Source organism: Oryctolagus cuniculus, chromosome 8 (assembly GCF_051225735.1).
Source record: "Oryctolagus cuniculus isolate XC-2025 breed Fujian yellow rabbit chromosome 8, ASM5122573v1, whole genome shotgun sequence".
Taxonomy (NCBI): domain Eukaryota; kingdom Metazoa; phylum Chordata; class Mammalia; order Lagomorpha; family Leporidae; genus Oryctolagus; species Oryctolagus cuniculus.
The window spans coordinates 18,595,626-18,622,057 of NC_142874.1; the positions used below are offsets into that span (position 1 = coordinate 18,595,626).

General features: G+C 68.8%; 1 protein-coding gene across 4 annotated transcripts; it reads right to left on the minus strand.

The window, feature by feature from the left end:
* On the minus strand, positions 1 to 25,536 carry LOC149124866 (uncharacterized). 4 transcript variants are annotated; one of them, XM_089301989.1, is made up of 13 exons: positions 25,419 to 25,536; positions 23,767 to 23,877; positions 18,750 to 18,866; positions 15,429 to 15,551; positions 13,777 to 13,887; positions 12,080 to 12,232; positions 10,394 to 10,534; positions 8,731 to 8,847; positions 7,043 to 7,189; positions 5,380 to 5,496; positions 3,692 to 3,838; positions 2,029 to 2,145; positions 1 to 487 (listed from the first exon to the last, which is right to left on the minus strand). In XM_089301989.1, exons 1-13 carry the CDS (start codon positions 25,489 to 25,491, stop codon positions 288 to 290), a joined length of 1,674 nt encoding a protein of 557 aa, XP_089158115.1. In that variant the 5' UTR covers positions 25,492 to 25,536; the 3' UTR covers positions 1 to 287. The 4 variants fall into 4 exon arrangements, with proteins under 4 accessions (XP_089158115.1, XP_089158116.1, XP_089158114.1 ...); XM_089301988.1 differs by lacking the exons at positions 23,767 to 23,877; positions 25,419 to 25,536 and adding an exon at positions 20,412 to 20,694 and having other exon boundaries at positions 2 to 487; XM_089301990.1 differs by lacking the exons at positions 10,394 to 10,534; positions 23,767 to 23,877; positions 25,419 to 25,536 and adding an exon at positions 20,412 to 20,696.
* Positions 25,537 to 26,432: the final 896 nt, after the last annotated feature.

The following is a 26,432-nucleotide window of genomic DNA, read 5'->3' on the forward strand; positions in this document are numbered from 1 at the left end:
CTACGCCCCTCCCGCACGGGTCAGCAGACCACCACGCAGAGAAACGGACAACCTGCGGACAGGCCCAGGCAGCGTGCAGCCAACCAGAGCACCCGGGAGGACACACGGCCCCGTCTCGGAGCGCCTGACTCGCACCGCGGCCCCTCTCTCCCCAGGGAGCACATCCTTCCCGGGCAGAGCCCCGAGGACGTCCCCGCAGCTCCAGAGCACAGGCCAGCGTTTCGGGACAAGGAATCGCATGGCGACACCTTCCCGGTCCCGGAGGCAATAGGAAAGCCCGTTCTCGCTCAAGGAGCCCCGGCAACCCAGCGGGCTCCCAGGGGCAGAGGACACAAGGCACACGGGCCCCTACCGTGGTCGTGGTCGTGGTCGTGGTCGTGCTCGGGGTCGGGGTCGTGGTCGTGGTCGTGGTCAGCCTCCTCGGTGCTGGGAGTCATGGTTGGGAGCGGCACGTCTGGAACAGGTACCCGGGTGCCGGGCTCGGCGTCTGTGGAAGAAGAGGAGACATCACGCACTTGGCCTGAGTGAGGGTCTCTGCCGACAACACACCTGCCTCCGCCTAGGAAACCAGGTAGAGCAATGTTCTCCCGGCCCCACACCTCCCGACGCCTCATGTGGGTGGGTGCCTAGGTCAGTGCGGAGACAGCACGGGCGCCTGCCTGCCTAGGCCACAAAGAATCCCGGCCAAGGGAAACTGGTGGCACCGGGGCCAGGGCGAGGGCCCGCAGCAGGGCGCGCCGTCCCCCCTTGTGCGTTGGGCCGCGCAAGGCCTTGGTGCCACCCCACCCTCCGAGTGGGTTCCCCTCCTTGGCCAGGGCTGGCGGGCTAAGAGCGGCCCTTCCCTTCCACACGGCAAGGCGACGAGGAAGGGGAAGTGAAAGGATCCAGGAACCAGGCAAGGGCCACCTCCGGGTTCCAGGGGCAGCCAAGAAAGAACCTGACGGCACCCAGCCCCCTGTCTCAGGGGAGGGGCCTGGTGGGCACACCTCGAGCAATCCTCTGGGCCCTCCAGGACGGCAACGGAGCACCGTGTCCGGCACGGGCTCAGTCCAGCCAGGCCTCGCTGGACGGCTCCCCGCATGGGGGCGAGAGGGGAGAAAAGCGGACGGAGCAACCGCGCCCTCTCTCATCTGCGCCCACTCAGGGCACGCAGGACAGACGGGCCCGCGTGGCTGGCTCCACACACCAGCCCGGGTCTGGTCTGGGCCACGAGCGCACGACTGGGAACTGGCCCATCCAGGACACTGGGTCAGATTCTCCTGGTGGCCCGCCGCACTACAAGGCAGACAACTCCCCAGCTGCCTGGGGGCACGGCACGGGTCCAGAACGCGCTCGTGCCAGCGTCAGAGGGCACATCGAGGACTTGTCCTCAGGCAGCGGCCACGCCTCCTGGACGCTGTCCCGGGAGCTCGGAGACCAGCCAACGCCAAGAGGAAGGCAAGGACGTCTCAGGAGAGGCAGAGGCACAGAGCACCACCCTCGCGGAGCCCAGCGTGCCCGCGCCTAAGTCCGCTGCGCACACTGGGCCACCAGGGGCAGTGGGGCACTCCACGCCGGGTCCCATGAGGCTTCTGCACTCGCAGCCTCCGTGGCCACGCCAGGCATGCGGGCTGGGAGTGCTGCACCAGACCCCCGGGGTGGGTCATGGCGGGAGCAGACGTGGGGGGCGGGGAAGCCTACGCCCCTCCCGCACGGGTCAGCAGACCACCACGCAGAGAAACGCACAACCTGCGGACAGGCCCAGGCAGCGTGCAGCCAACCAGAGCACCCGGGAGGACACACGGCCCCGTCTCGGAGCGCCTGACTCGCACCGCGGCCCCTCTCTCCCCAGGGAGCACATCCTTCCCGGGCAGAGCCCCGAGGACGTCCCCGCAGCTCCAGAGCACAGGCCAGCGTTTCGGGACAAGGAATCGCATGGCGACACCTTCCCGGTCCCGGAGGCAATAGGAAAGCCCGTTCTCGCTCAAGGAGCCCCGGCAACCCAGCGGGCTCCCAGGGGCAGAGGACACAAGGCACACGGGCCCCTACCGTGGTCGTGGTCGTGGTCGGGGTCGTGGTCGTGGTCGTGGTCAGCCTCCTCGGTGCTGGGAGTCATGGTTGGGAGCGGCACGTCCGGAACAGGTTCCCGGGTGCCGGGCTCGGCGTCTGCGGAAGAAGAAGAGACATCACGCACTTGGCCTGAGTGAGGGTCTCTGCCGGCAACACACCTGCTTCCACCTAGGAAACCAGGCAGAGCAATGTTCTCCCGGCCCCACACCTCCCGACGCCTCATGTGGATGGGTGCCTAGGTCAGTGCGGAGACAGCACGGGCGCCTGCCTGCCTAGGCCACAAAGAATCCCGGCCAAGGGAAACTGGTGGCACCGGGGCCAGGGCGAGGGCCCGCAGCAGGGCGCGCCGTCCCCCCCTAGTGCGTTGGGCCGCGCAAGGCCTTGGTGCCACCCCACCCTCCGAGTGGGTTCCCCTCCTTGGCCAGGGCTGGCGGGCTAAGAGCGGCCCTTCCCTTCCACACGGCAAGGCGACGAGGAAGGGGAAGTGAAAGGATCCAGGAACCAGGCAAGGGCCACCTCCGGGTTCCAGGGGCAGCCAAGAAAGAACCTGACGGCACCCAGCCCCCTGTCTCAGGGGAGGGGCCTGGTGGGCACACCTCGAGCAATCCTCTGGGCCCTCCAGGACGGCAACGGAGCACCGTGTCCGGCACGGGCTCAGTCCAGCCAGGCCTCGCTGGACGGCTCCCCGCATGGGGGCGAGAGGGGAGAAAAGCGGACGGAGCAACCGCGCCCTCTCTCATCTGCGCCCACTCAGGGCACGCAGGACAGACGGGCCCGCGTGGCTGGCTCCACACACCAGCCCGGGTCTGGTCTGGGCCACGAGCGCACGACTGGGAACTGGCCCATCCAGGACACTGGGTCAGATTCTCCTGGTGGCCCGCCGCACTACAAGGCAGACAACTCCCCAGCTGCCTGGGGGCACGGCACGGGTCCAGAACACGCTCGTGCCAGCGTCAGAGGGCAGGCACATCGAGGACTTGTCCTCAGGCAGCGGCCACGCCTCCTGGACGCTGTCCCGGGAGCTCGGAGACCAGCCAACGCCAAGAGGAAGGCAAGGACGTCTCAGGAGAGGCAGAGGCACAGAGCACCACCCTCGCGGAGCCCAGCGTGCCCGCGCCTAAGTCCGCTGCGCACACTGGGCCACCAGGGGCAGTGGGGCACTCCACGCCGGGTCCCATGAGGCTTCTGCACTCGCAGCCTCCGTGGCCACGCCAGGCATGCGGGCTGGGAGTGCTGCACCAGACCCCCGGGGTGGGTCATGGCGGGAGCAGACGTGGGGGGCGGGGAAGCCTACGCCCCTCCCGCACGGGTCAGCAGACCACCACGCAGAGAAACGGACAACCTGCGGACAGGCCCAGGCAGCGTGCAGCCAACCAGAGCACCCGGGAGGACACACGGCCCCGTCTCGGAGCGCCTGACTCGCACCGCGGCCCCTCTCTCCCCAGGGAGCACATCCTTCCCGGGCAGAGCCCCGAGGACGTCCCCGCAGCTCCAGAGCACAGGCCAGCGTTTCGGGACAAGGAATCGCATGGCGACACCTTCCCGGTCCCGGAGGCAATAGGAAAGCCCGTTCTCGCTCAAGGAGCCCCGGCAACCCAGCGGGCTCCCAGGGGCAGAGGACACAAGGCACACGGGCCCCTACCGTGGTCGAGGTCGTGGTCGTGGTCGTGGTCGTGCTCGGGGTCGTGGTCGTGGTCTTGGTCGTGGTCGTGGTCAGCCTCCTCGGTGCTGGGAGTCATGGTTGGGAGCGGCACGTCCGGAACAGGTACCCGGGTGCCGGGCTCGGCGTCTGTGGAAGAAGAGGAGACATCACGCACTTGGCCTGAGTGAGGGTCTCTGCCGACAACACACCTGCCTCCGCCTAGGAAACCAGGTAGAGCAATGTTCTCCCGGCCCCACACCTCCCGACGCCTCATGTGGGTGGGTGCCTAGGTCAGTGCGGAGACAGCACGGGCGCCTGCCTGCCTAGGCCACAAAGAATCCCGGCCAAGGGAAACTGGTGGCACCGGGGCCAGGGCGAGGGCCCGCAGCAGGGCGCGCCGTCCCCCCTTGTGCGTTGGGCCGCGCAAGGCCTTGGTGCCACCCCACCCTCCGAGTGGGTTCCCCTCCTTGGCCAGGGCTGGCGGGCTAAGAGCGGCCCTTCCCTTCCACACGGCAAGGCGACGAGGAAGGGGAAGTGAAAGGATCCAGGAACCAGGCAAGGGCCACCTCCGGGTTCCAGGGGCAGCCAAGAAAGAACCTGACGGCACCCAGCCCCCTGTCTCAGGGGAGGGGCCTGGTGGGCACACCTCGAGCAATCCTCTGGGCCCTCCAGGACGGCAACGGAGCACCGTGTCCGGCACGGGCTCAGTCCAGCCAGGCCTCGCTGGACGGCTCCCCGCATGGGGGCGAGAGGGGAGAAAAGCGGACGGAGCAACCGCGCCCTCTCTCATCTGCGCCCACTCAGGGCACGCAGGACAGACGGGCCCGCGTGGCTGGCTCCACACACCAGCCCGGGTCTGGTCTGGGCCACGAGCGCACGACTGGGAACTGGCCCATCCAGGACACTGGGTCAGATTCTCCTGGTGGCCCGCCGCACTACAAGGCAGACAACTCCCCAGCTGCCTGGGGGCACGGCACGGGTCCAGAACGCGCTCGTGCCAGCGTCAGAGGGCACATCGAGGACTTGTCCTCAGGCAGCGGCCACGCCTCCTGGACGCTGTCCCGGGAGCTCGGAGACCAGCCAACGCCAAGAGGAAGGCAAGGACGTCTCAGGAGAGGCAGAGGCACAGAGCACCACCCTCGCGGAGCCCAGCGTGCCCGCGCCTAAGTCCGCTGCGCACACTGGGCCACCAGGGGCAGTGGGGCACTCCACGCCGGGTCCCATGAGGCTTCTGCACTCGCAGCCTCCGTGGCCACGCCAGGCATGCGGGCTGGGAGTGCTGCACCAGACCCCCGGGGTGGGTCATGGCGGGAGCAGACGTGGGGGGCGGGGAAGCCTACGCCCCTCCCGCACGGGTCAGCAGACCACCACGCAGAGAAACGCACAACCTGCGGACAGGCCCAGGCAGCGTGCAGCCAACCAGAGCACCCGGGAGGACACACGGCCCCGTCTCGGAGCGCCTGACTCGCACCGCGGCCCCTCTCTCCCCAGGGAGCACATCCTTCCCGGGCAGAGCCCCGAGGACGTCCCCGCAGCTCCAGAGCACAGGCCAGCGTTTCGGGACAAGGAATCGCATGGCGACACCTTCCCGGTCCCGGAGGCAATAGGAAAGCCCGTTCTCGCTCAAGGAGCCCCGGCAACCCAGCGGGCTCCCAGGGGCAGAGGACACAAGGCACACGGGCCCCTACCGTGGTCGTGGTCGTGGTCGGGGTCGTGGTCGTGGTCGTGGTCAGCCTCCTCGGTGCTGGGAGTCATGGTTGGGAGCGGCACGTCCGGAACAGGTTCCCGGGTGCCGGGCTCGGCGTCTGCGGAAGAAGAAGAGACATCACGCACTTGGCCTGAGTGAGGGTCTCTGCCGGCAACACACCTGCTTCCACCTAGGAAACCAGGCAGAGCAATGTTCTCCCGGCCCCACACCTCCCGACGCCTCATGTGGATGGGTGCCTAGGTCAGTGCGGAGACAGCACGGGCGCCTGCCTGCCTAGGCCACAAAGAATCCCGGCCAAGGGAAACTGGTGGCACCGGGGCCAGGGCGAGGGCCCGCAGCAGGGCGCGCCGTCCCCCCCTAGTGCGTTGGGCCGCGCAAGGCCTTGGTGCCACCCCACCCTCCGAGTGGGTTCCCCTCCTTGGCCAGGGCTGGCGGGCTAAGAGCGGCCCTTCCCTTCCACACGGCAAGGCGACGAGGAAGGGGAAGTGAAAGGATCCAGGAACCAGGCAAGGGCCACCTCCGGGTTCCAGGGGCAGCCAAGAAAGAACCTGACGGCACCCAGCCCCCTGTCTCAGGGGAGGGGCCTGGTGGGCACACCTCGAGCAATCCTCTGGGCCCTCCAGGACGGCAACGGAGCACCGTGTCCGGCACGGGCTCAGTCCAGCCAGGCCTCGCTGGACGGCTCCCCGCATGGGGGCGAGAGGGGAGAAAAGCGGACGGAGCAACCGCGCCCTCTCTCATCTGCGCCCACTCAGGGCACGCAGGACAGACGGGCCCGCGTGGCTGGCTCCACACACCAGCCCGGGTCTGGTCTGGGCCACGAGCGCACGACTGGGAACTGGCCCATCCAGGACACTGGGTCAGATTCTCCTGGTGGCCCGCCGCACTACAAGGCAGACAACTCCCCAGCTGCCTGGGGGCACGGCACGGGTCCAGAACACGCTCGTGCCAGCGTCAGAGGGCAGGCACATCGAGGACTTGTCCTCAGGCAGCGGCCACGCCTCCTGGACGCTGTCCCGGGAGCTCGGAGACCAGCCAACGCCAAGAGGAAGGCAAGGACGTCTCAGGAGAGGCAGAGGCACAGAGCACCACCCTCGCGGAGCCCAGCGTGCCCGCGCCTAAGTCCGCTGCGCACACTGGGCCACCAGGGGCAGTGGGGCACTCCACGCCGGGTCCCATGAGGCTTCTGCACTCGCAGCCTCCGTGGCCACGCCAGGCATGCGGGCTGGGAGTGCTGCACCAGACCCCCGGGGTGGGTCATGGCGGGAGCAGACGTGGGGGGCGGGGAAGCCTACGCCCCTCCCGCACGGGTCAGCAGACCACCACGCAGAGAAACGGACAACCTGCGGACAGGCCCAGGCAGCGTGCAGCCAACCAGAGCACCCGGGAGGACACACGGCCCCGTCTCGGAGCGCCTGACTCGCACCGCGGCCCCTCTCTCCCCAGGGAGCACATCCTTCCCGGGCAGAGCCCCGAGGACGTCCCCGCAGCTCCAGAGCACAGGCCAGCGTTTCGGGACAAGGAATCGCATGGCGACACCTTCCCGGTCCCGGAGGCAATAGGAAAGCCCGTTCTCGCTCAAGGAGCCCCGGCAACCCAGCGGGCTCCCAGGGGCAGAGGACACAAGGCACACGGGCCCCTACCGTGGTCGAGGTCGTGGTCGTGGTCGTGGTCGTGCTCGGGGTCGTGGTCGTGGTCGTGGTCGTGGTCGTGGTCAGCCTCCTCGGTGCTGGGAGTCATGGTTGGGAGCGGCACGTCCGGAACAGGTACCCGGGTGCCGGGCTCGGCGTCTGTGGAAGAAGAGGAGACATCACGCACTTGGCCTGAGTGAGGGTCTCTGCCGACAACACACCTGCCTCCGCCTAGGAAACCAGGTAGAGCAATGTTCTCCCGGCCCCACACCTCCCGACGCCTCATGTGGGTGGGTGCCTAGGTCAGTGCGGAGACAGCACGGGCGCCTGCCTGCCTAGGCCACAAAGAATCCCGGCCAAGGGAAACTGGTGGCACCGGGGCCAGGGCGAGGGCCCGCAGCAGGGCGCGCCGTCCCCCCTTGTGCGTTGGGCCGCGCAAGGCCTTGGTGCCACCCCACCCTCCGAGTGGGTTCCCCTCCTTGGCCAGGGCTGGCGGGCTAAGAGCGGCCCTTCCCTTCCACACGGCAAGGCGACGAGGAAGGGGAAGTGAAAGGATCCAGGAACCAGGCAAGGGCCACCTCCGGGTTCCAGGGGCAGCCAAGAAAGAACCTGACGGCACCCAGCCCCCTGTCTCAGGGGAGGGGCCTGGTGGGCACACCTCGAGCAATCCTCTGGGCCCTCCAGGACGGCAACGGAGCACCGTGTCCGGCACGGGCTCAGTCCAGCCAGGCCTCGCTGGACGGCTCCCCGCATGGGGGCGAGAGGGGAGAAAAGCGGACGGAGCAACCGCGCCCTCTCTCATCTGCGCCCACTCAGGGCACGCAGGACAGACGGGCCCGCGTGGCTGGCTCCACACACCAGCCCGGGTCTGGTCTGGGCCACGAGCGCACGACTGGGAACTGGCCCATCCAGGACACTGGGTCAGATTCTCCTGGTGGCCCGCCGCACTACAAGGCAGACAACTCCCCAGCTGCCTGGGGGCACGGCACGGGTCCAGAACGCGCTCGTGCCAGCGTCAGAGGGCACATCGAGGACTTGTCCTCAGGCAGCGGCCACGCCTCCTGGACGCTGTCCCGGGAGCTCGGAGACCAGCCAACGCCAAGAGGAAGGCAAGGACGTCTCAGGAGAGGCAGAGGCACAGAGCACCACCCTCGCGGAGCCCAGCGTGCCCGCGCCTAAGTCCGCTGCGCACACTGGGCCACCAGGGGCAGTGGGGCACTCCACGCCGGGTCCCATGAGGCTTCTGCACTCGCAGCCTCCGTGGCCACGCCAGGCATGCGGGCTGGGAGTGCTGCACCAGACCCCCGGGGTGGGTCATGGCGGGAGCAGACGTGGGGGGCGGGGAAGCCTACGCCCCTCCCGCACGGGTCAGCAGACCACCACGCAGAGAAACGCACAACCTGCGGACAGGCCCAGGCAGCGTGCAGCCAACCAGAGCACCCGGGAGGACACACGGCCCCGTCTCGGAGCGCCTGACTCGCACCGCGGCCCCTCTCTCCCCAGGGAGCACATCCTTCCCGGGCAGAGCCCCGAGGACGTCCCCGCAGCTCCAGAGCACAGGCCAGCGTTTCGGGACAAGGAATCGCATGGCGACACCTTCCCGGTCCCGGAGGCAATAGGAAAGCCCGTTCTCGCTCAAGGAGCCCCGGCAACCCAGCGGGCTCCCAGGGGCAGAGGACACAAGGCACACGGGCCCCTACCGTGGTCGTGGTCGTGGTCGGGGTCGTGGTCGTGGTCGTGGTCAGCCTCCTCGGTGCTGGGAGTCATGGTTGGGAGCGGCACGTCCGGAACAGGTTCCCGGGTGCCGGGCTCGGCGTCTGCGGAAGAAGAAGAGACATCACGCACTTGGCCTGAGTGAGGGTCTCTGCCGGCAACACACCTGCTTCCACCTAGGAAACCAGGCAGAGCAATGTTCTCCCGGCCCCACACCTCCCGACGCCTCATGTGGATGGGTGCCTAGGTCAGTGCGGAGACAGCACGGGCGCCTGCCTGCCTAGGCCACAAAGAATCCCGGCCAAGGGAAACTGGTGGCACCGGGGCCAGGGCGAGGGCCCGCAGCAGGGCGCGCCGTCCCCCCCTAGTGCGTTGGGCCGCGCAAGGCCTTGGTGCCACCCCACCCTCCGAGTGGGTTCCCCTCCTTGGCCAGGGCTGGCGGGCTAAGAGCGGCCCTTCCCTTCCACACGGCAAGGCGACGAGGAAGGGGAAGTGAAAGGATCCAGGAACCAGGCAAGGGCCACCTCCGGGTTCCAGGGGCAGCCAAGAAAGAACCTGACGGCACCCAGCCCCCTGTCTCAGGGGAGGGGCCTGGTGGGCACACCTCGAGCAATCCTCTGGGCCCTCCAGGACGGCAACGGAGCACCGTGTCCGGCACGGGCTCAGTCCAGCCAGGCCTCGCTGGACGGCTCCCCGCATGGGGGCGAGAGGGGAGAAAAGCGGACGGAGCAACCGCGCCCTCTCTCATCTGCGCCCACTCAGGGCACGCAGGACAGACGGGCCCGCGTGGCTGGCTCCACACACCAGCCCGGGTCTGGTCTGGGCCACGAGCGCACGACTGGGAACTGGCCCATCCAGGACACTGGGTCAGATTCTCCTGGTGGCCCGCCGCACTACAAGGCAGACAACTCCCCAGCTGCCTGGGGGCACGGCACGGGTCCAGAACACGCTCGTGCCAGCGTCAGAGGGCAGGCACATCGAGGACTTGTCCTCAGGCAGCGGCCACGCCTCCTGGACGCTGTCCCGGGAGCTCGGAGACCAGCCAACGCCAAGAGGAAGGCAAGGACGTCTCAGGAGAGGCAGAGGCACAGAGCACCACCCTCGCGGAGCCCAGCGTGCCCGCGCCTAAGTCCGCTGCGCACACTGGGCCACCAGGGGCAGTGGGGCACTCCACGCCGGGTCCCATGAGGCTTCTGCACTCGCAGCCTCCGTGGCCACGCCAGGCATGCGGGCTGGGAGTGCTGCACCAGACCCCCGGGGTGGGTCATGGCGGGAGCAGACGTGGGGGGCGGGGAAGCCTACGCCCCTCCCGCACGGGTTAGCAGACCACCACGCAGAGAAACGGACAACCTGCGGACAGGCCCAGGCAGCGTGCAGCCAACCAGAGCACCCGGGAGGACACACGGCCCCGTCTCGGAGCGCCTGACTCGCACCGCGGCCCCTCTCTCCCCAGGGAGCACATCCTTCCCGGGCAGAGCCCCGAGGACGTCCCCGCAGCTCCAGAGCACAGGCCAGCGTTTCGGGACAAGGAATCGCATGGCGACACCTTCCCGGTCCCGGAGGCAATAGGAAAGCCCGTTCTCGCTCAAGGAGCCCCGGCAACCCAGCGGGCTCCCAGGGGCAGAGGACACAAGGCACACGGGCCCCTACCGTGGTCGAGGTCGTGGTCGTGGTCGTGGTCGTGCTCGGGGTCGTGGTCGTGGTCGTGGTCGTGGTCAGCCTCCTCGGTGCTGGGAGTCATGGTTGGGAGCGGCACGTCCGGAACAGGTACCCGGGTGCCGGGCTCGGCGTCTGTGGAAGAAGAGGAGACATCACGCACTTGGCCTGAGTGAGGGTCTCTGCCGACAACACACCTGCCTCCGCCTAGGAAACCAGGTAGAGCAATGTTCTCCCGGCCCCACACCTCCCGACGCCTCATGTGGGTGGGTGCCTAGGTCAGTGCGGAGACAGCACGGGCGCCTGCCTGCCTAGGCCACAAAGAATCCCGGCCAAGGGAAACTGGTGGCACCGGGGCCAGGGCGAGGGCCCGCAGCAGGGCGCGCCGTCCCCCCTTGTGCGTTGGGCCGCGCAAGGCCTTGGTGCCACCCCACCCTCCGAGTGGGTTCCCCTCCTTGGCCAGGGCTGGCGGGCTAAGAGCGGCCCTTCCCTTCCACACGGCAAGGCGACGAGGAAGGGGAAGTGAAAGGATCCAGGAACCAGGCAAGGGCCACCTCCGGGTTCCAGGGGCAGCCAAGAAAGAACCTGACGGCACCCAGCCCCCTGTCTCAGGGGAGGGGCCTGGTGGGCACACCTCGAGCAATCCTCTGGGCCCTCCAGGACGGCAACGGAGCACCGTGTCCGGCACGGGCTCAGTCCAGCCAGGCCTCGCTGGACGGCTCCCCGCATGGGGGCGAGAGGGGAGAAAAGCGGACGGAGCAACCGCGCCCTCTCTCATCTGCGCCCACTCAGGGCACGCAGGACAGACGGGCCCGCGTGGCTGGCTCCACACACCAGCCCGGGTCTGGTCTGGGCCACGAGCGCACGACTGGGAACTGGCCCATCCAGGACACTGGGTCAGATTCTCCTGGTGGCCCGCCGCACTACAAGGCAGACAACTCCCCAGCTGCCTGGGGGCACGGCACGGGTCCAGAACACGCTCGTGCCAGCGTCAGAGGGCAGGCACATCGAGGACTTGTCCTCAGGCAGCGGCCACGCCTCCTGGACGCTGTCCCGGGAGCTCGGAGACCAGCCAACGCCAAGAGGAAGGCAAGGACGTCTCAGGAGAGGCAGAGGCACAGAGCACCACCCTCGCGGAGCCCAGCGTGCCCGCGCCTAAGTCCGCTGCGCACACTGGGCCACCAGGGGCAGTGGGGCACTCCACGCCGGGTCCCATGAGGCTTCTGCACTCGCAGCCTCCGTGGCCACGCCAGGCATGCGGGCTGGGAGTGCTGCACCAGACCCCCGGGGTGGGTCATGGCGGGAGCAGACGTGGGGGGCGGGGAAGCCTACGCCCCTCCCGCACGGGTCAGCAGACCACCACGCAGAGAAACGCACAACCTGCGGACAGGCCCAGGCAGCGTGCAGCCAACCAGAGCACCCGGGAGGACACACGGCCCCGTCTCGGAGCGCCTGACTCGCACCGCGGCCCCTCTCTCCCCAGGGAGCACATCCTTCCCGGGCAGAGCCCCGAGGACGTCCCCGCAGCTCCAGAGCACAGGCCAGCGTTTCGGGACAAGGAATCCCATGGCGACACCTTCCCGGTCCCGGAGGCAATAGGAAAGCCCGTTCTCGCTCAAGGAGCCCCGGCAACCCAGCGGGCTCCCAGGGGCAGAGGACACAAGGCACACGGGCCCCTACCGTGGTCGTGGTCGTGGTCGTGGTCGTGGTCGTAGTCGTGCTCGGGGTCGTGGTCGTGGTCGTGGTCGTGGTCGTGGTCAGCCTCCTCGGTGCTGGGAGTCATGGTTGGGAGCGGCACGTCCGGAACAGGTACCCGGGTGCCGGGCTCGGCGTCTGTGGAAGAAGAGGAGACATCACGCACTTGGCCTGAGTGAGGGTCTCTGCCGACAACACACCTGCCTCCGCCTAGGAAACCAGGTAGAGCAATGTTCTCCCGGCCCCACACCTCCCGACGCCTCATGTGGGTGGGTGCCTAGGTCAGTGCGGAGACAGCACGGGCGCCTGCCTGCCTAGGCCACAAAGAATCCCGGCCAAGGGAAACTGGTGGCACCGGGGCCAGGGCGAGGGCCCGCAGCAGGGCGCGCCGTCCCCCCTTGTGCGTTGGGCCGCGCAAGGCCTTGGTGCCACCCCACCCTCCGAGTGGGTTCCCCTCCTTGGCCAGGGCTGGCGGGCTAAGAGCGGCCCTTCCCTTCCACACGGCAAGGCGACGAGGAAGGGGAAGTGAAAGGATCCAGGAACCAGGCAAGGGCCACCTCCGGGTTCCAGGGGCAGCCAAGAAAGAACCTGACGGCACCCAGCCCCCGTCTCAGGGGAGGGGCCTGGTGGGCACACCTCGAGCAATCCTCTGGGCCCTCCAGGACGGCAACGGAGCACCGTGTCCGGCACGGGCTCAGTCCAGCCAGGCCTCGCTGGACGGCTCCCCGCATGGGGGCGAGAGGGGAGAAAAGCGGACGGAGCAACCGCGCCCTCTCTCATCTGCGCCCACTCAGGGCACGCAGGACAGACGGGCCCGCGTGGCTGGCTCCACACACCAGCCCGGGTCTGGTCTGGGCCACGAGCGCACGACTGGGAACTGGCCCATCCAGGACACTGGGTCAGATTCTCCTGGTGGCCCGCCGCACTACAAGGCAGACAACTCCCCAGCTGCCTGGGGGCACGGCACGGGTCCAGAACACGCTCGTGCCAGCGTCAGAGGGCAGGCACATCGAGGACTTGTCCTCAGGCAGCGGCCACGCCTCCTGGACGCTGTCCCGGGAGCTCGGAGACCAGCCAACGCCAAGAGGAAGGCAAGGACGTCTCAGGAGAGGCAGAGGCACAGAGCACCACCCTCGCGGAGCCCAGCGTGCCCGCGCCTAAGTCCGCTGCGCACACTGGGCCACCAGGGGCAGTGGGGCACTCCACGCCGGGTCCCATGAGGCTTCTGCACTCGCAGCCTCCGTGGCCACGCCAGGCATGCGGGCTGGGAGTGCTGCACCAGACCCCCGGGGTGGGTCATGGCGGGAGCAGACGTGGGGGGCGGGGAAGCCTACGCCCCTCCCGCACGGGTTAGCAGACCACCACGCAGAGAAACGGACAACCTGCGGACAGGCCCAGGCAGCGTGCAGCCAACCAGAGCACCCGGGAGGACACACGGCCCCGTCTCGGAGCGCCTGACTCGCACCGCGGCCCCTCTCTCCCCAGGGAGCACATCCTTCCCGGGCAGAGCCCCGAGGACGTCCCCGCAGCTCCAGAGCACAGGCCAGCGTTTCGGGACAAGGAATCGCATGGCGACACCTTCCCGGTCCCGGAGGCAATAGGAAAGCCCGTTCTCGCTCAAGGAGCCCCGGCAACCCAGCGGGCTCCCAGGGGCAGAGGACACAAGGCACACGGGCCCCTACCGTGGTCATGGTCGTGGTCGGGGTCGTGGTCGTGGTCAGCCTCCTCGGTGCTGGGAGTCATGGTTGGGAGCGGCACGTCCGGAACAGGTTCCCGGGTGCCGGGCTCGGCGTCTGCGGAAGAAGAAGAGACATCACGCACTTGGCCTGAGTGAGGGTCTCTGCCGACAACACACCTGCCTCCGCCTAGGAAACCAGGTAGAGCAATGTTCTCCCGGCCCCACACCTCCCGACGCCTCATGTGGGTGGGTGCCTAGGTCAGTGCGGAGACAGCACGGGCGCCTGCCTGCCTAGGCCACAAAGAATCCCGGCCAAGGGAAACTGTTGGCACCGGGGCCAGGGCGAGGGCCCGCAGCAGGGCGCGCCGTCCCCCCTTGTGCGTTGGGCCGCGCAAGGCCTTGGTGCCACCCCACCCTCCGAGTGGGTTCCCCTCCTTGGCCAGGGCTGGCGGGCTAAGAGCGGCCCTTCCCTTCCACACGGCAAGGCGACGAGGAAGGGGAAGTGAAAGGATCCAGGAACCAGGCAAGGGCCACCTCCGGGTTCCAGGGGCAGCCAAGAAAGAACCTGACGGCACCCAGCCCCCTGTCTCAGGGGAGGGGCCTGGTGGGCACACCTCGAGCAATCCTCTGGGCCCTCCAGGACGGCAACGGAGCACCGTGTCCGGCACGGGCTCAGTCCAGCCAGGCCTCGCTGGACGGCTCCCCGCATGGGGGCGAGAGGGGAGAAAAGCGGACGGAGCAACCGCGCCCTCTCTCATCTGCGCCCACTCAGGGCACGGAGGACAGACGGGCCCGCGTGGCTGGCTCCACACACCAGCCCGGGTCTGGTCTGGGCCACGAGCGCACGACTGGGAACTGGCCCATCCAGGACACTGGGTCAGATTCTCCTGGTGGCCCGCCGCACTACAAGGCAGACAACTCCCCAGCTGCCTGGGGGCACGGCACGGGTCCAGAACACGCTCGTGCCAGCGTCAGAGGGCACATCGAGGACTTGTCCTCAGGCAGCGGCCACGCCTCCTGGACGCTGTCCCGGGAGCTCGGAGACCAGCCAACGCCAAGAGGAAGGCAAGGACGTCTCAGGAGAGGCAGAGGCACAGAGCACCACCCTCGCGGAGCCCAGCGTGCCCGCGCCTAAGTCCGCTGCGCACACTGGGCCACCAGGGGCAGTGGGGCACTCCACGCCGGGTCCCATGAGGCTTCTGCACTCGCAGCCTCCGTGGCCACGCCAGGCATGCGGGCTGGGAGTGCTGCACCAGACCCCCGGGGTGGGTCATGGCGGGAGCAGACGTGGGGGGCGGGGAAGCCTACGCCCCTCCCGCACGGGTCAGCAGACCACCACGCAGAGAAACGCACAACCTGCGGACAGGCCCAGGCAGCGTGCAGCCAACCAGAGCACCCGGGAGGACACACGGCCCCGTCTCGGAGCGCCTGACTCGCACCGCGGCCCCTCTCTCCCCAGGGAGCACATCCTTCCCGGGCAGAGCCCCGAGGACGTCCCCGCAGCTCCAGAGCACAGGCCAGCGTTTCGGGACAAGGAATCGCATGGCGACACCTTCCCGGTCCCGGAGGCAATAGGAAAGCCCGTTCTCGCTCAAGGAGCCCCGGCAACCCAGCGGGCTCCCAGGGGCAGAGGACACAAGGCACACGGGCCCCTACCGTGGTCGTGCTCGGGGTCGGGGTCGTGGTCGTGGTCGTGGTCGTGGTCAGCCTCCTCGGTGCTGGGAGTCATGGTTGGGAGCGGCACGTCCGGAACAGGTTCCCGGGTGCCGGGCTCGGCGTCTGCGGAAGAAGAAGAGACATCACGCACTTGGCCTGAGTGAGGGTCTCTGCCGACAACACACCTGCCTCCGCCTAGGAAACCAGGCAGAGCAATGTTCTCCCGGCCCCACACCTCCCGACGCCTCATGTGGGTGGGTGCCTAGGTCAGTGCGGAGACAGCACGGGCGCCTGCCTGCCTAGGCCACAAAGAATCCCGGCCAAGGGAAACTGGTGGCACCGGGGCCAGGGCGAGGGCCCGCAGCAGGGCGCGCCGTCCCCCCCTTGTGCGTTGGGCCGCGCAAGGCCTTGGTGCCACCCCACCCTCCGAGTGGGTTCCCCTCCTTGGCCAGGGCTGGCGGGCTAAGAGCGGCCCTTCCCTTCCACACGGCAAGGCGACGAGGAAGGGGAAGTGAAAGGATCCAGGAACCAGGCAAGGGCCACCTCCGGGTTCCAGGGGCAGCCAAGAAAGAACCTGACGGCACCCAGCCCCCTGTCTCAGGGGAGGGGCCTGGTGGGCACACCTCGAGCAATCCTCTGGGCCCTCCAGGACGGCAACGGAGCACCGTGTCCGGCACGGGCTCAGTCCAGCCAGGCCTCGCTGGACGGTTCCCCGCATGGGGGCGAGAGGGGTGAAAAGCGGACGGAGCAACCGCGCCCTCTCTCATCTGCGCCCACTCAGGGCACGCAGGACAGGCGGGCCCGCGTGGCTGGCTCCACACACCAGCCCGGGTCTGGTCTGGGCCACGAGCGCACGACTGGGAACTGGCCCATCCAGGACACTGGGTCAGATTCTCCTGGTGGCCCGCCGCACTACAAGGCAGACAACTCCCCAGCTGCCTGGGGGCACGGCACGGGTCCAGAACACGCTCGTGCCAGCGTCAGAGGGCAGGCACATCGAGGACTTGTCCTCAGGCAGCGGCCACGCCTCCTGGACGCTGTCCCGGGAGCTCGGAGACCAGCCAACGCCAAGAGGAAGGCAAGGACGTCTCAGGAGAGGCAGAGGCACAGAGCACCACCCTCGCGGAGCCCAGCGTGCCCGCGCCTAAGTCCGCTGCGCACACTGGGCCACCAGGGGCAGTGGGGCACTCCACGCCGGGTCCCATGAGGCTTCTGCACTCGCAGCCTCCGTGGCCACGCCAGGCATGCGGGCTGGGAGTGCTGCACCAGACCCCCGGGGTGGGTCATGGCGGGAGCAGACGTGGGGGGCGGGGAAGCCTACGCCCCTCCCGCACGGGTTAGCAGACCACCACGCAGAGAAACGGACAACCTGCGGACAGGCCCAGGCAGCGTGCAGCCAACCAGAGCACCCGGGAGGACACACGGCCCCGTCTCGGAGCGCCTGACTCGCACCGCGGCCCCTCTCTCCCCAGGGAGCACATCCTTCCCGGGCAGAGCCCCGAGGACGTCCCCGCAGCTCCAGAGCACAGGCCAGCGTTTCGGGACAAGGAATCCCATGGCGACACCTTCCCGGTCCCGGAGGCAATAGGAAAGCCCGTTCTCGCTCAAGGAGCCCCGGCAACCCAGCGGGCTCCCAGGGGCAGAGGACACAAGGCACACGGGCCCCTACCGTGGTCATGGTCGTGGTCGGGGTCGTGGTCGTGGTCAGCCTCCTCGGTGCTGGGAGTCATGGTTGGGAGCGGCACGTCCGGAACAGGTTCCCGGGTGCCGGGCTCGGCGTCTGCGGAAGAAGAAGAGACATCACGCACTTGGCCTGAGTGAGGGTCTCTGCCGACAACACACCTGCCTCCGCCTAGGAAACCAGGTAGAGCAATGTTCTCCCGGCCCCACACCTCCCGACGCCTCATGTGGGTGGGTGCCTAGGTCAGTGCGGAGACAGCACGGGCGCCTGCCTGCCTAGGCCACAAAGAATCCCGGCCAAGGGAAACTGGTGGCACCGGGGCCAGGGCGAGGGCCCGCAGCAGGGCGCGCCGTCCCCCCTTGTGCGTTGGGCCGCGCAAGGCCTTGGTGCCACCCCACCCTCCGAGTGGGTTCCCCTCCTTGGCCAGGGCTGGCGGGCTAAGAGCGGCCCTTCCCTTCCACACGGCAAGGCGACGAGGAAGGGGAAGTGAAAGGATCCAGGAACCAGGCAAGGGCCACCTCCGGGTTCCAGGGGCAGCCAAGAAAGAACCTGACGGCACCCAGCCCCCTGTCTCAGGGGAGGGGCCTGGTGGGCACACCTCGAGCAATCCTCTGGGCCCTCCAGGACGGCAACGGAGCACCGTGTCCGGCACGGGCTCAGTCCAGCCAGGCCTCGCTGGACGGCTCCCCGCATGGGGGCGAGAGGGGAGAAAAGCGGACGGAGCAACCGCGCCCTCTCTCATCTGCGCCCACTCAGGGCACGGAGGACAGACGGGCCCGCGTGGCTGGCTCCACACACCAGCCCGGGTCTGGTCTGGGCCACGAGCGCACGACTGGGAACTGGCCCATCCAGGACACTGGGTCAGATTCTCCTGGTGGCCCGCCGCACTACAAGGCAGACAACTCCCCAGCTGCCTGGGGGCACGGCACGGGTCCAGAACACGCTCGTGCCAGCGTCAGAGGGCACATCGAGGACTTGTCCTCAGGCAGCGGCCACGCCTCCTGGACGCTGTCCCGGGAGCTCGGAGACCAGCCAACGCCAAGAGGAAGGCAAGGACGTCTCAGGAGAGGCAGAGGCACAGAGCACCACCCTCGCGGAGCCCAGCGTGCCCGCGCCTAAGTCCGCTGCGCACACTGGGCCACCAGGGGCAGTGGGGCACTCCACGCCGGGTCCCATGAGGCTTCTGCACTCGCAGCCTCCGTGGCCACGCCAGGCATGCGGGCTGGGAGTGCTGCACCAGACCCCCGGGGTGGGTCATGGCGGGAGCAGACGTGGGGGGCGGGGAAGCCTACGCCCCTCCCGCACGGGTCAGCAGACCACCACGCAGAGAAACGCACAACCTGCGGACAGGCCCAGGCAGCGTGCAGCCAACCAGAGCACCCGGGAGGACACACGGCCCCGTCTCGGAGCGCCTGACTCGCACCGCGGCCCCTCTCTCCCCAGGGAGCACATCCTTCCCGGGCAGAGCCCCGAGGACGTCCCCGCAGCTCCAGAGCACAGGCCAGCGTTTCGGGACAAGGAATCGCATGGCGACACCTTCCCGGTCCCGGAGGCAATAGGAAAGCCCGTTCTCGCTCAAGGAGCCCCGGCAACCCAGCGGGCTCCCAGGGGCAGAGGACACAAGGCACACGGGCCCCTACCGTGGTCGTGGTCGGGGTCGGGGTCGTGGTCGTGGTCGTGGTCAGCCTCCTCGGTGCTGGGAGTCATGGTTGGGAGCGGCACGTCCGGAACAGGTACCCGGGTGCCGGGCTCGGCGTCTGCGGAAGAAGAAGAGACATCACGCACTTGGCCTGAGTGAGGGTCTCTGCCGACAACACACCTGCCTCCGCCTAGGAAACCAGGCAGAGCAATGTTCTCCCGGCCCCACACCTCCCGACGCCTCATGTGGGTGGGTGCCTAGGTCAGTGCGGAGACAGCACGGGCGCCTGCCTGCCTAGGCCACAAAGAATCCCGGCCAAGGGAAACTGGTGGCACCGGGGCCAGGGCGAGGGCCCGCAGCAGGGCGCGCCGTCCCCCCTTGTGCGTTGGGCCGCGCAAGGCCTTGGTGCCACCCCACCCTCCGAGTGGGTTCCCCTCCTTGGCCAGGGCTGGCGGGCTAAGAGCGGCCCTTCCCTTCCACACGGCAAGGCGACGAGGAAGGGGAAGTGAAAGGATCCAGGAACCAGGCAAGGGCCACCTCCGGGTTCCAGGGGCAGCCAAGAAAGAACCTGACGGCACCCAGCCCCCTGTCTCAGGGGAGGGGCCTGGTGGGCACACCTCGAGCAATCCTCTGGGCCCTCCAGGACGGCAACGGAGCACCGTGTCCGGCACGGGCTCAGTCCAGCCAGGCCTCGCTGGACGGCTCCCCGCATGGGGGCGAGAGGGGAGAAAAGCGGACGGAGCAACCGCGCCCTCTCTCATCTGCGCCCACTCAGGGCACGGAGGACAGACGGGCCCGCGTGGCTGGCTCCACACACCAGCCCGGGTCTGGTCTGGGCCACGAGCGCACGACTGGGAACTGGCCCATCCAGGACACTGGGTCAGATTCTCCTGGTGGCCCGCCGCACTACAAGGCAGACAACTCCCCAGCTGCCTGGGGGCACGGCACGGGTCCAGAACACGCTCGTGCCAGCGTCAGAGGGCAGGCACATCGAGGACTTGTCCTCAGGCAGCGGCCACGCCTCCTGGACGCTGTCCCGGGAGCTCGGAGACCAGCCAACGCCAAGAGGAAGGCAAGGACGTCTCAGGAGAGGCAGAGGCACAGAGCACCACCCTCGCGGAGCCCAGCGTGCCCGCGCCTAAGTCCGCTGCGCACACTGGGCCACCAGGGGCAGTGGGGCACTCCACGCCGGGTCCCATGAGGCTTCTGCACTCGCAGCCTCCGTGGCCACGCCAGGCATGCGGGCTGGGAGTGCTGCACCAGACCCCCGGGGTGGGTCATGGCGGGAGCAGACGTGGGGGGCGGGGAAGCCTACGCCCCTCCCGCACGGGTCAGCAGACCACCACGCAGAGAAACGGACAACCTGCGGACAGGCCCAGGCAGCGTGCAGCCAACCAGAGCACCCGGGAGGACACACGGCCCCGTCTCGGAGCGCCTGACTCGCACCGCGGCCCCTCTCTCCCCAGGGAGCACATCCTTCCCGGGCAGAGCCCCGAGGACGTCCCCGCAGCTCCAGAGCACAGGCCAGCGTTTCGGGACAAGGAATCGCATGGCGACACCTTCCCGGTCCCGGAGGCAATAGGAAAGCCCGTTCTCGCTCAAGGAGCCCCGGCAACCCAGCGGGCTCCCAGGGGCAGAGGACACAAGGCACACGGGCCCCTACCGTGGTCGTGGTCGTGGTCGTGGTCGTGGTCGTGGTCGTGGTCGTGCTCGGGGTCGTGGTCGTGGTCAGCCTCCTCGGTGCTGGGAGTCATGGTTGGGAGCGGCACGTCCGGAACAGGTTCCCGGGTGCCGGGCTCGGCGTCTGCGGAAGAAGAAGAGACATCACGCACTTGGCCTGAGTGAGGGTCTCTGCCGACAACACACCTGCCTCCGCCTAGGAAACCAGGCAGAGCAATGTTCTCCCGGCCCCACACCTCCCGACGCCTCATGTGGGTGGGTGCCTAGGTCAGTGCGGAGACAGCACGGGCGCCTGCCTGCCTAGGCCACAAAGAATCCCGGCCAAGGGAAACTGGTGGCACCGGGGCCAGGGCGAGGGCCCGCAGCAGGGCGCGCCGTCCCCCCTTGTGCGTTGGGCCGCGCAAGGCCTTGGTGCCACCCCACCCTCCGAGTGGGTTCCCCTCCTTGGCCAGGGCTGGCGGGCTAAGAGCGGCCCTTCCCTTCCACACGGCAAGGCGACGAGGAAGGGGAAGTGAAAGGATCCAGGAACCAGGCAAGGGCCACCTCCGGGTTCCAGGGGCAGCCAAGAAAGAACCTGACGGCACCCAGCCCCCTGTCTCAGGGGAGGGGCCTGGTGGGCACACCTCGAGCAATCCTCTGGGCCCTCCAGGACGGCAACGGAGCACCGTGTCCGGCACGGGCTCAGTCCAGCCAGGCCTCGCTGGACGGCTCCCCGCATGGGGGCGAGAGGGGAGAAAAGCGGACGGAGCAACCGCGCCCTCTCTCATCTGCGCCCACTCAGGGCACGCAGGACAGACGGGCCCGCGTGGCTGGCTCCACACACCAGCCCGGGTCTGGTCTGGGCCACGAGCGCACGACTGGGAACTGGCCCATCCAGGACACTGGGTCAGATTCTCCTGGTGGCCCGCCGCACTACAAGGCAGACAACTCCCCAGCTGCCTGGGGGCACGGCACGGGTCCAGAACACGCTCGTGCCAGCGTCAGAGGGCAGGCACATCGAGGACTTGTCCTCAGGCAGCGGCCACGCCTCCTGGACGCTGTCCCGGGAGCTCGGAGACCAGCCAACGCCAAGAGGAAGGCAAGGACGTCTCAGGAGAGGCAGAGGCACAGAGCACCACCCTCGCGGAGCCCAGCGTGCCCGCGCCTAAGTCCGCTGCGCACACTGGGCCACCAGGGGCAGTGGGGCACTCCACGCCGGGTCCCATGAGGCTTCTGCACTCGCAGCCTCCGTGGCCACGCCAGGCATGCGGGCTGGGAGTGCTGCACCAGACCCCCGGGGTGGGTCATGGCGGGAGCAGACGTGGGGGGCGGGGAAGCCTACGCCCCTCCCGCACGGGTCAGCAGACCACCACGCAGAGAAACGGACAACCTGCGGACAGGCCCAGGCAGCGTGCAGCCAACCAGAGCACCCGGGAGGACACACGGCCCCGTCTCGGAGCGCCTGACTCGCACCGCGGCCCCTCTCTCCCCAGGGAGCACATCCTTCCCGGGCAGAGCCCCGAGGACGTCCCCGCAGCTCCAGAGCACAGGCCAGCGTTTCGGGACAAGGAATCGCATGGCGACACCTTCCCGGTCCCGGAGGCAATAGGAAAGCCCGTTCTCGCTCAAGGAGCCCCGGCAACCCAGCGGGCTCCCAGGGGCAGAGGACACAAGGCACACGGGCCCCTACCGTGGTCGTGCTCGGGGTCGGGGTCGTGGTCGTGGTCGTGGTCGTGGTCAGCCTCCTCGGTGCTGGGAGTCATGGTTGGGAGCGGCACGTCCGGAACAGGTTCCCGGGTGCCGGGCTCGGCGTCTGCGGAAGAAGAAGAGACATCACGCACTTGGCCTGAGTGAGGGTCTCTGCCGACAACACACCTGCCTCCGCCTAGGAAACCAGGCAGAGCAATGTTCTCCCGGCCCCACACCTCCCGACGCCTCATGTGGGTGGGTGCCTAGGTCAGTGCGGAGACAGCACGGGCGCCTGCCTGCCTAGGCCACAAAGAATCCCGGCCAAGGGAAACTGGTGGCACCGGGGCCAGGGCGAGGGCCCGCAGCAGGGCGCGCCGTCCCCCCCTTGTGCGTTGGGCCGCGCAAGGCCTTGGTGCCACCCCACCCTCCGAGTGGGTTCCCCTCCTTGGCCAGGGCTGGCGGGCTAAGAGCGGCCCTTCCCTTCCACACGGCAAGGCGACGAGGAAGGGGAAGTGAAAGGATCCAGGAACCAGGCAAGGGCCACCTCCGGGTTCCAGGGGCAGCCAAGAAAGAACCTGACGGCACCCAGCCCCCTGTCTCAGGGGAGGGGCCTGGTGGGCACACCTCGAGCAATCCTCTGGGCCCTCCAGGACGGCAACGGAGCACCGTGTCCGGCACGGGCTCAGTCCAGCCAGGCCTCGCTGGACGGTTCCCCGCATGGGGGCGAGAGGGGTGAAAAGCGGACGGAGCAACCGCGCCCTCTCTCATCTGCGCCCACTCAGGGCACGCAGGACAGGCGGGCCCGCGTGGCTGGCTCCACACACCAGCCCGGGTCTGGTCTGGGCCACGAGCGCACGACTGGGAACTGGCCCATCCAGGACACTGGGTCAGATTCTCCTGGTGGCCCGCCGCACTACAAGGCAGACAACTCCCCAGCTGCCTGGGGGCACGGCACGGGTCCAGAACACGCTCGTGCCAGCGTCAGAGGGCAGGCACATCGAGGACTTGTCCTCAGGCAGCGGCCACGCCTCCTGGACGCTGTCCCGGGAGCTCGGAGACCAGCCAACGCCAAGAGGAAGGCAAGGACGTCTCAGGAGAGGCAGAGGCACAGAGCACCACCCTCGCGGAGCCCAGCGTGCCCGCGCCTAAGTCCGCTGCGCACACTGGGCCACCAGGGGCAGTGGGGCACTCCACGCCGGGTCCCATGAGGCTTCTGCACTCGCAGCCTCCGTGGCCACGCCAGGCATGCGGGCTGGGAGTGCTGCACCAGACCCCCGGGGTGGGTCATGGCGGGAGCAGACGTGGGGGGCGGGGAAGCCTACGCCCCTCCCGCACGGGTTAGCAGACCACCACGCAGAGAAACGGACAACCTGCGGACAGGCCCAGGCAGCGTGCAGCCAACCAGAGCACCCGGGAGGACACACGGCCCCGTCTCGGAGCGCCTGACTCGCACCGCGGCCCCTCTCTCCCCAGGGAGCACATCCTTCCCGGGCAGAGCCCCGAGGACGTCCCCGCAGCTCCAGAGCACAGGCCAGCGTTTCGGGACAAGGAATCCCATGGCGACACCTTCCCGGTCCCGGAGGCAATAGGAAAGCCCGTTCTCGCTCAAGGAGCCCCGGCAACCCAGCGGGCTCCCAGGGGCAGAGGACACAAGGCACACGGGCCCCTACCGTGGTCATGGTCGTGGTCGGGGTCGTGGTCGTGGTCAGCCTCCTCGGTGCTGGGAGTCATGGTTGGGAGCGGCACGTCCGGAACAGGTTCCCGGGTGCCGGGCTCGGCGTCTGCGGAAGAAGAAGAGACATCACGCACTTGGCCTGAGTGAGGGTCTCTGCCGACAACACACCTGCCTCCGCCTAGGAAACCAGGTAGAGCAATGTTCTCCCGGCCCCACACCTCCCGACGCCTCATGTGGGTGGGTGCCTAGGTCAGTGCGGAGACAGCACGGGCGCCTGCCTGCCTAGGCCACAAAGAATCCCGGCCAAGGGAAACTGGTGGCACCGGGGCCAGGGCGAGGGCCCGCAGCAGGGCGCGCCGTCCCCCCTTGTGCGTTGGGCCGCGCAAGGCCTTGGTGCCACCCCACCCTCCGAGTGGGTTCCCCTCCTTGGCCAGGGCTGGCGGGCTAAGAGCGGCCCTTCCCTTCCACACGGCAAGGCGACGAGGAAGGGGAAGTGAAAGGATCCAGGAACCAGGCAAGGGCCACCTCCGGGTTCCAGGGGCAGCCAAGAAAGAACCTGACGGCACCCAGCCCCCTGTCTCAGGGGAGGGGCCTGGTGGGCACACCTCGAGCAATCCTCTGGGCCCTCCAGGACGGCAACGGAGCACCGTGTCCGGCACGGGCTCAGTCCAGCCAGGCCTCGCTGGACGGCTCCCCGCATGGGGGCGAGAGGGGAGAAAAGCGGACGGAGCAACCGCGCCCTCTCTCATCTGCGCCCACTCAGGGCACGGAGGACAGACGGGCCCGCGTGGCTGGCTCCACACACCAGCCCGGGTCTGGTCTGGGCCACGAGCGCACGACTGGGAACTGGCCCATCCAGGACACTGGGTCAGATTCTCCTGGTGGCCCGCCGCACTACAAGGCAGACAACTCCCCAGCTGCCTGGGGGCACGGCACGGGTCCAGAACACGCTCGTGCCAGCGTCAGAGGGCACATCGAGGACTTGTCCTCAGGCAGCGGCCACGCCTCCTGGACGCTGTCCCGGGAGCTCGGAGACCAGCCAACGCCAAGAGGAAGGCAAGGACGTCTCAGGAGAGGCAGAGGCACAGAGCACCACCCTCGCGGAGCCCAGCGTGCCCGCGCCTAAGTCCGCTGCGCACACTGGGCCACCAGGGGCAGTGGGGCACTCCACGCCGGGTCCCATGAGGCTTCTGCACTCGCAGCCTCCGTGGCCACGCCAGGCATGCGGGCTGGGAGTGCTGCACCAGACCCCCGGGGTGGGTCATGGCGGGAGCAGACGTGGGGGGCGGGGAAGCCTACGCCCCTCCCGCACGGGTCAGCAGACCACCACGCAGAGAAACGCACAACCTGCGGACAGGCCCAGGCAGCGTGCAGCCAACCAGAGCACCCGGGAGGACACACGGCCCCGTCTCGGAGCGCCTGACTCGCACCGCGGCCCCTCTCTCCCCAGGGAGCACATCCTTCCCGGGCAGAGCCCCGAGGACGTCCCCGCAGCTCCAGAGCACAGGCCAGCGTTTCGGGACAAGGAATCGCATGGCGACACCTTCCCGGTCCCGGAGGCAATAGGAAAGCCCGTTCTCGCTCAAGGAGCCCCGGCAACCCAGCGGGCTCCCAGGGGCAGAGGACACAAGGCACACGGGCCCCTACCGTGGTCGTGCTCGGGGTCGGGGTCGTGGTCGTGGTCGTGGTCGTGGTCAGCCTCCTCGGTGCTGGGAGTCATGGTTGGGAGCGGCACGTCCGGAACAGGTTCCCGGGTGCCGGGCTCGGCGTCTGCGGAAGAAGAAGAGACATCACGCACTTGGCCTGAGTGAGGGTCTTTGCCGACAACACACCTGCCTCCGCCTAGGAAACCAGGCAGAGCAATGTTCTCCCGGCCCCACACCTCCCGACGCCTCATGTGGGTGGGTGCCTAGGTCAGTGCGGAGACAGCACGGGCGCCTGCCTGCCTAGGCCACAAAGAATCCCGGCCAAGGGAAACTGGTGGCACCGGGGCCAGGGCGAGGGCCCGCAGCAGGGCGCGCCGTCCCCCCCTTGTGCGTTGGGCCGCGCAAGGCCTTGGTGCCACCCCACCCTCCGAGTGGGTTCCCCTCCTTGGCCAGGGCTGGCGGGCTAAGAGCGGCCCTTCCCTTCCACACGGCAAGGCGACGAGGAAGGGGAAGTGAAAGGATCCAGGAACCAGGCAAGGGCCACCTCCGGGTTCCAGGGGCAGCCAAGAAAGAACCTGACGGCACCCAGCCCCCTGTCTCAGGGGAGGGGCCTGGTGGGCACACCTCGAGCAATCCTCTGGGCCCTCCAGGACGGCAACGGAGCACCGTGTCCGGCACGGGCTCAGTCCAGCCAGGCCTCGCTGGACGGTTCCCCGCATGGGGGCGAGAGGGGTGAAAAGCGGACGGAGCAACCGCGCCCTCTCTCATCTGCGCCCACTCAGGGCACGCAGGACAGGCGGGCCCGCGTGGCTGGCTCCACACACCAGCCCGGGTCTGGTCTGGGCCACGAGCGCACGACTGGGAACTGGCCCATCCAGGACACTGGGTCAGATTCTCCTGGTGGCCCGCCGCACTACAAGGCAGACAACTCCCCAGCTGCCTGGGGGCACGGCACGGGTCCAGAACACGCTCGTGCCAGCGTCAGAGGGCAGGCACATCGAGGACTTGTCCTCAG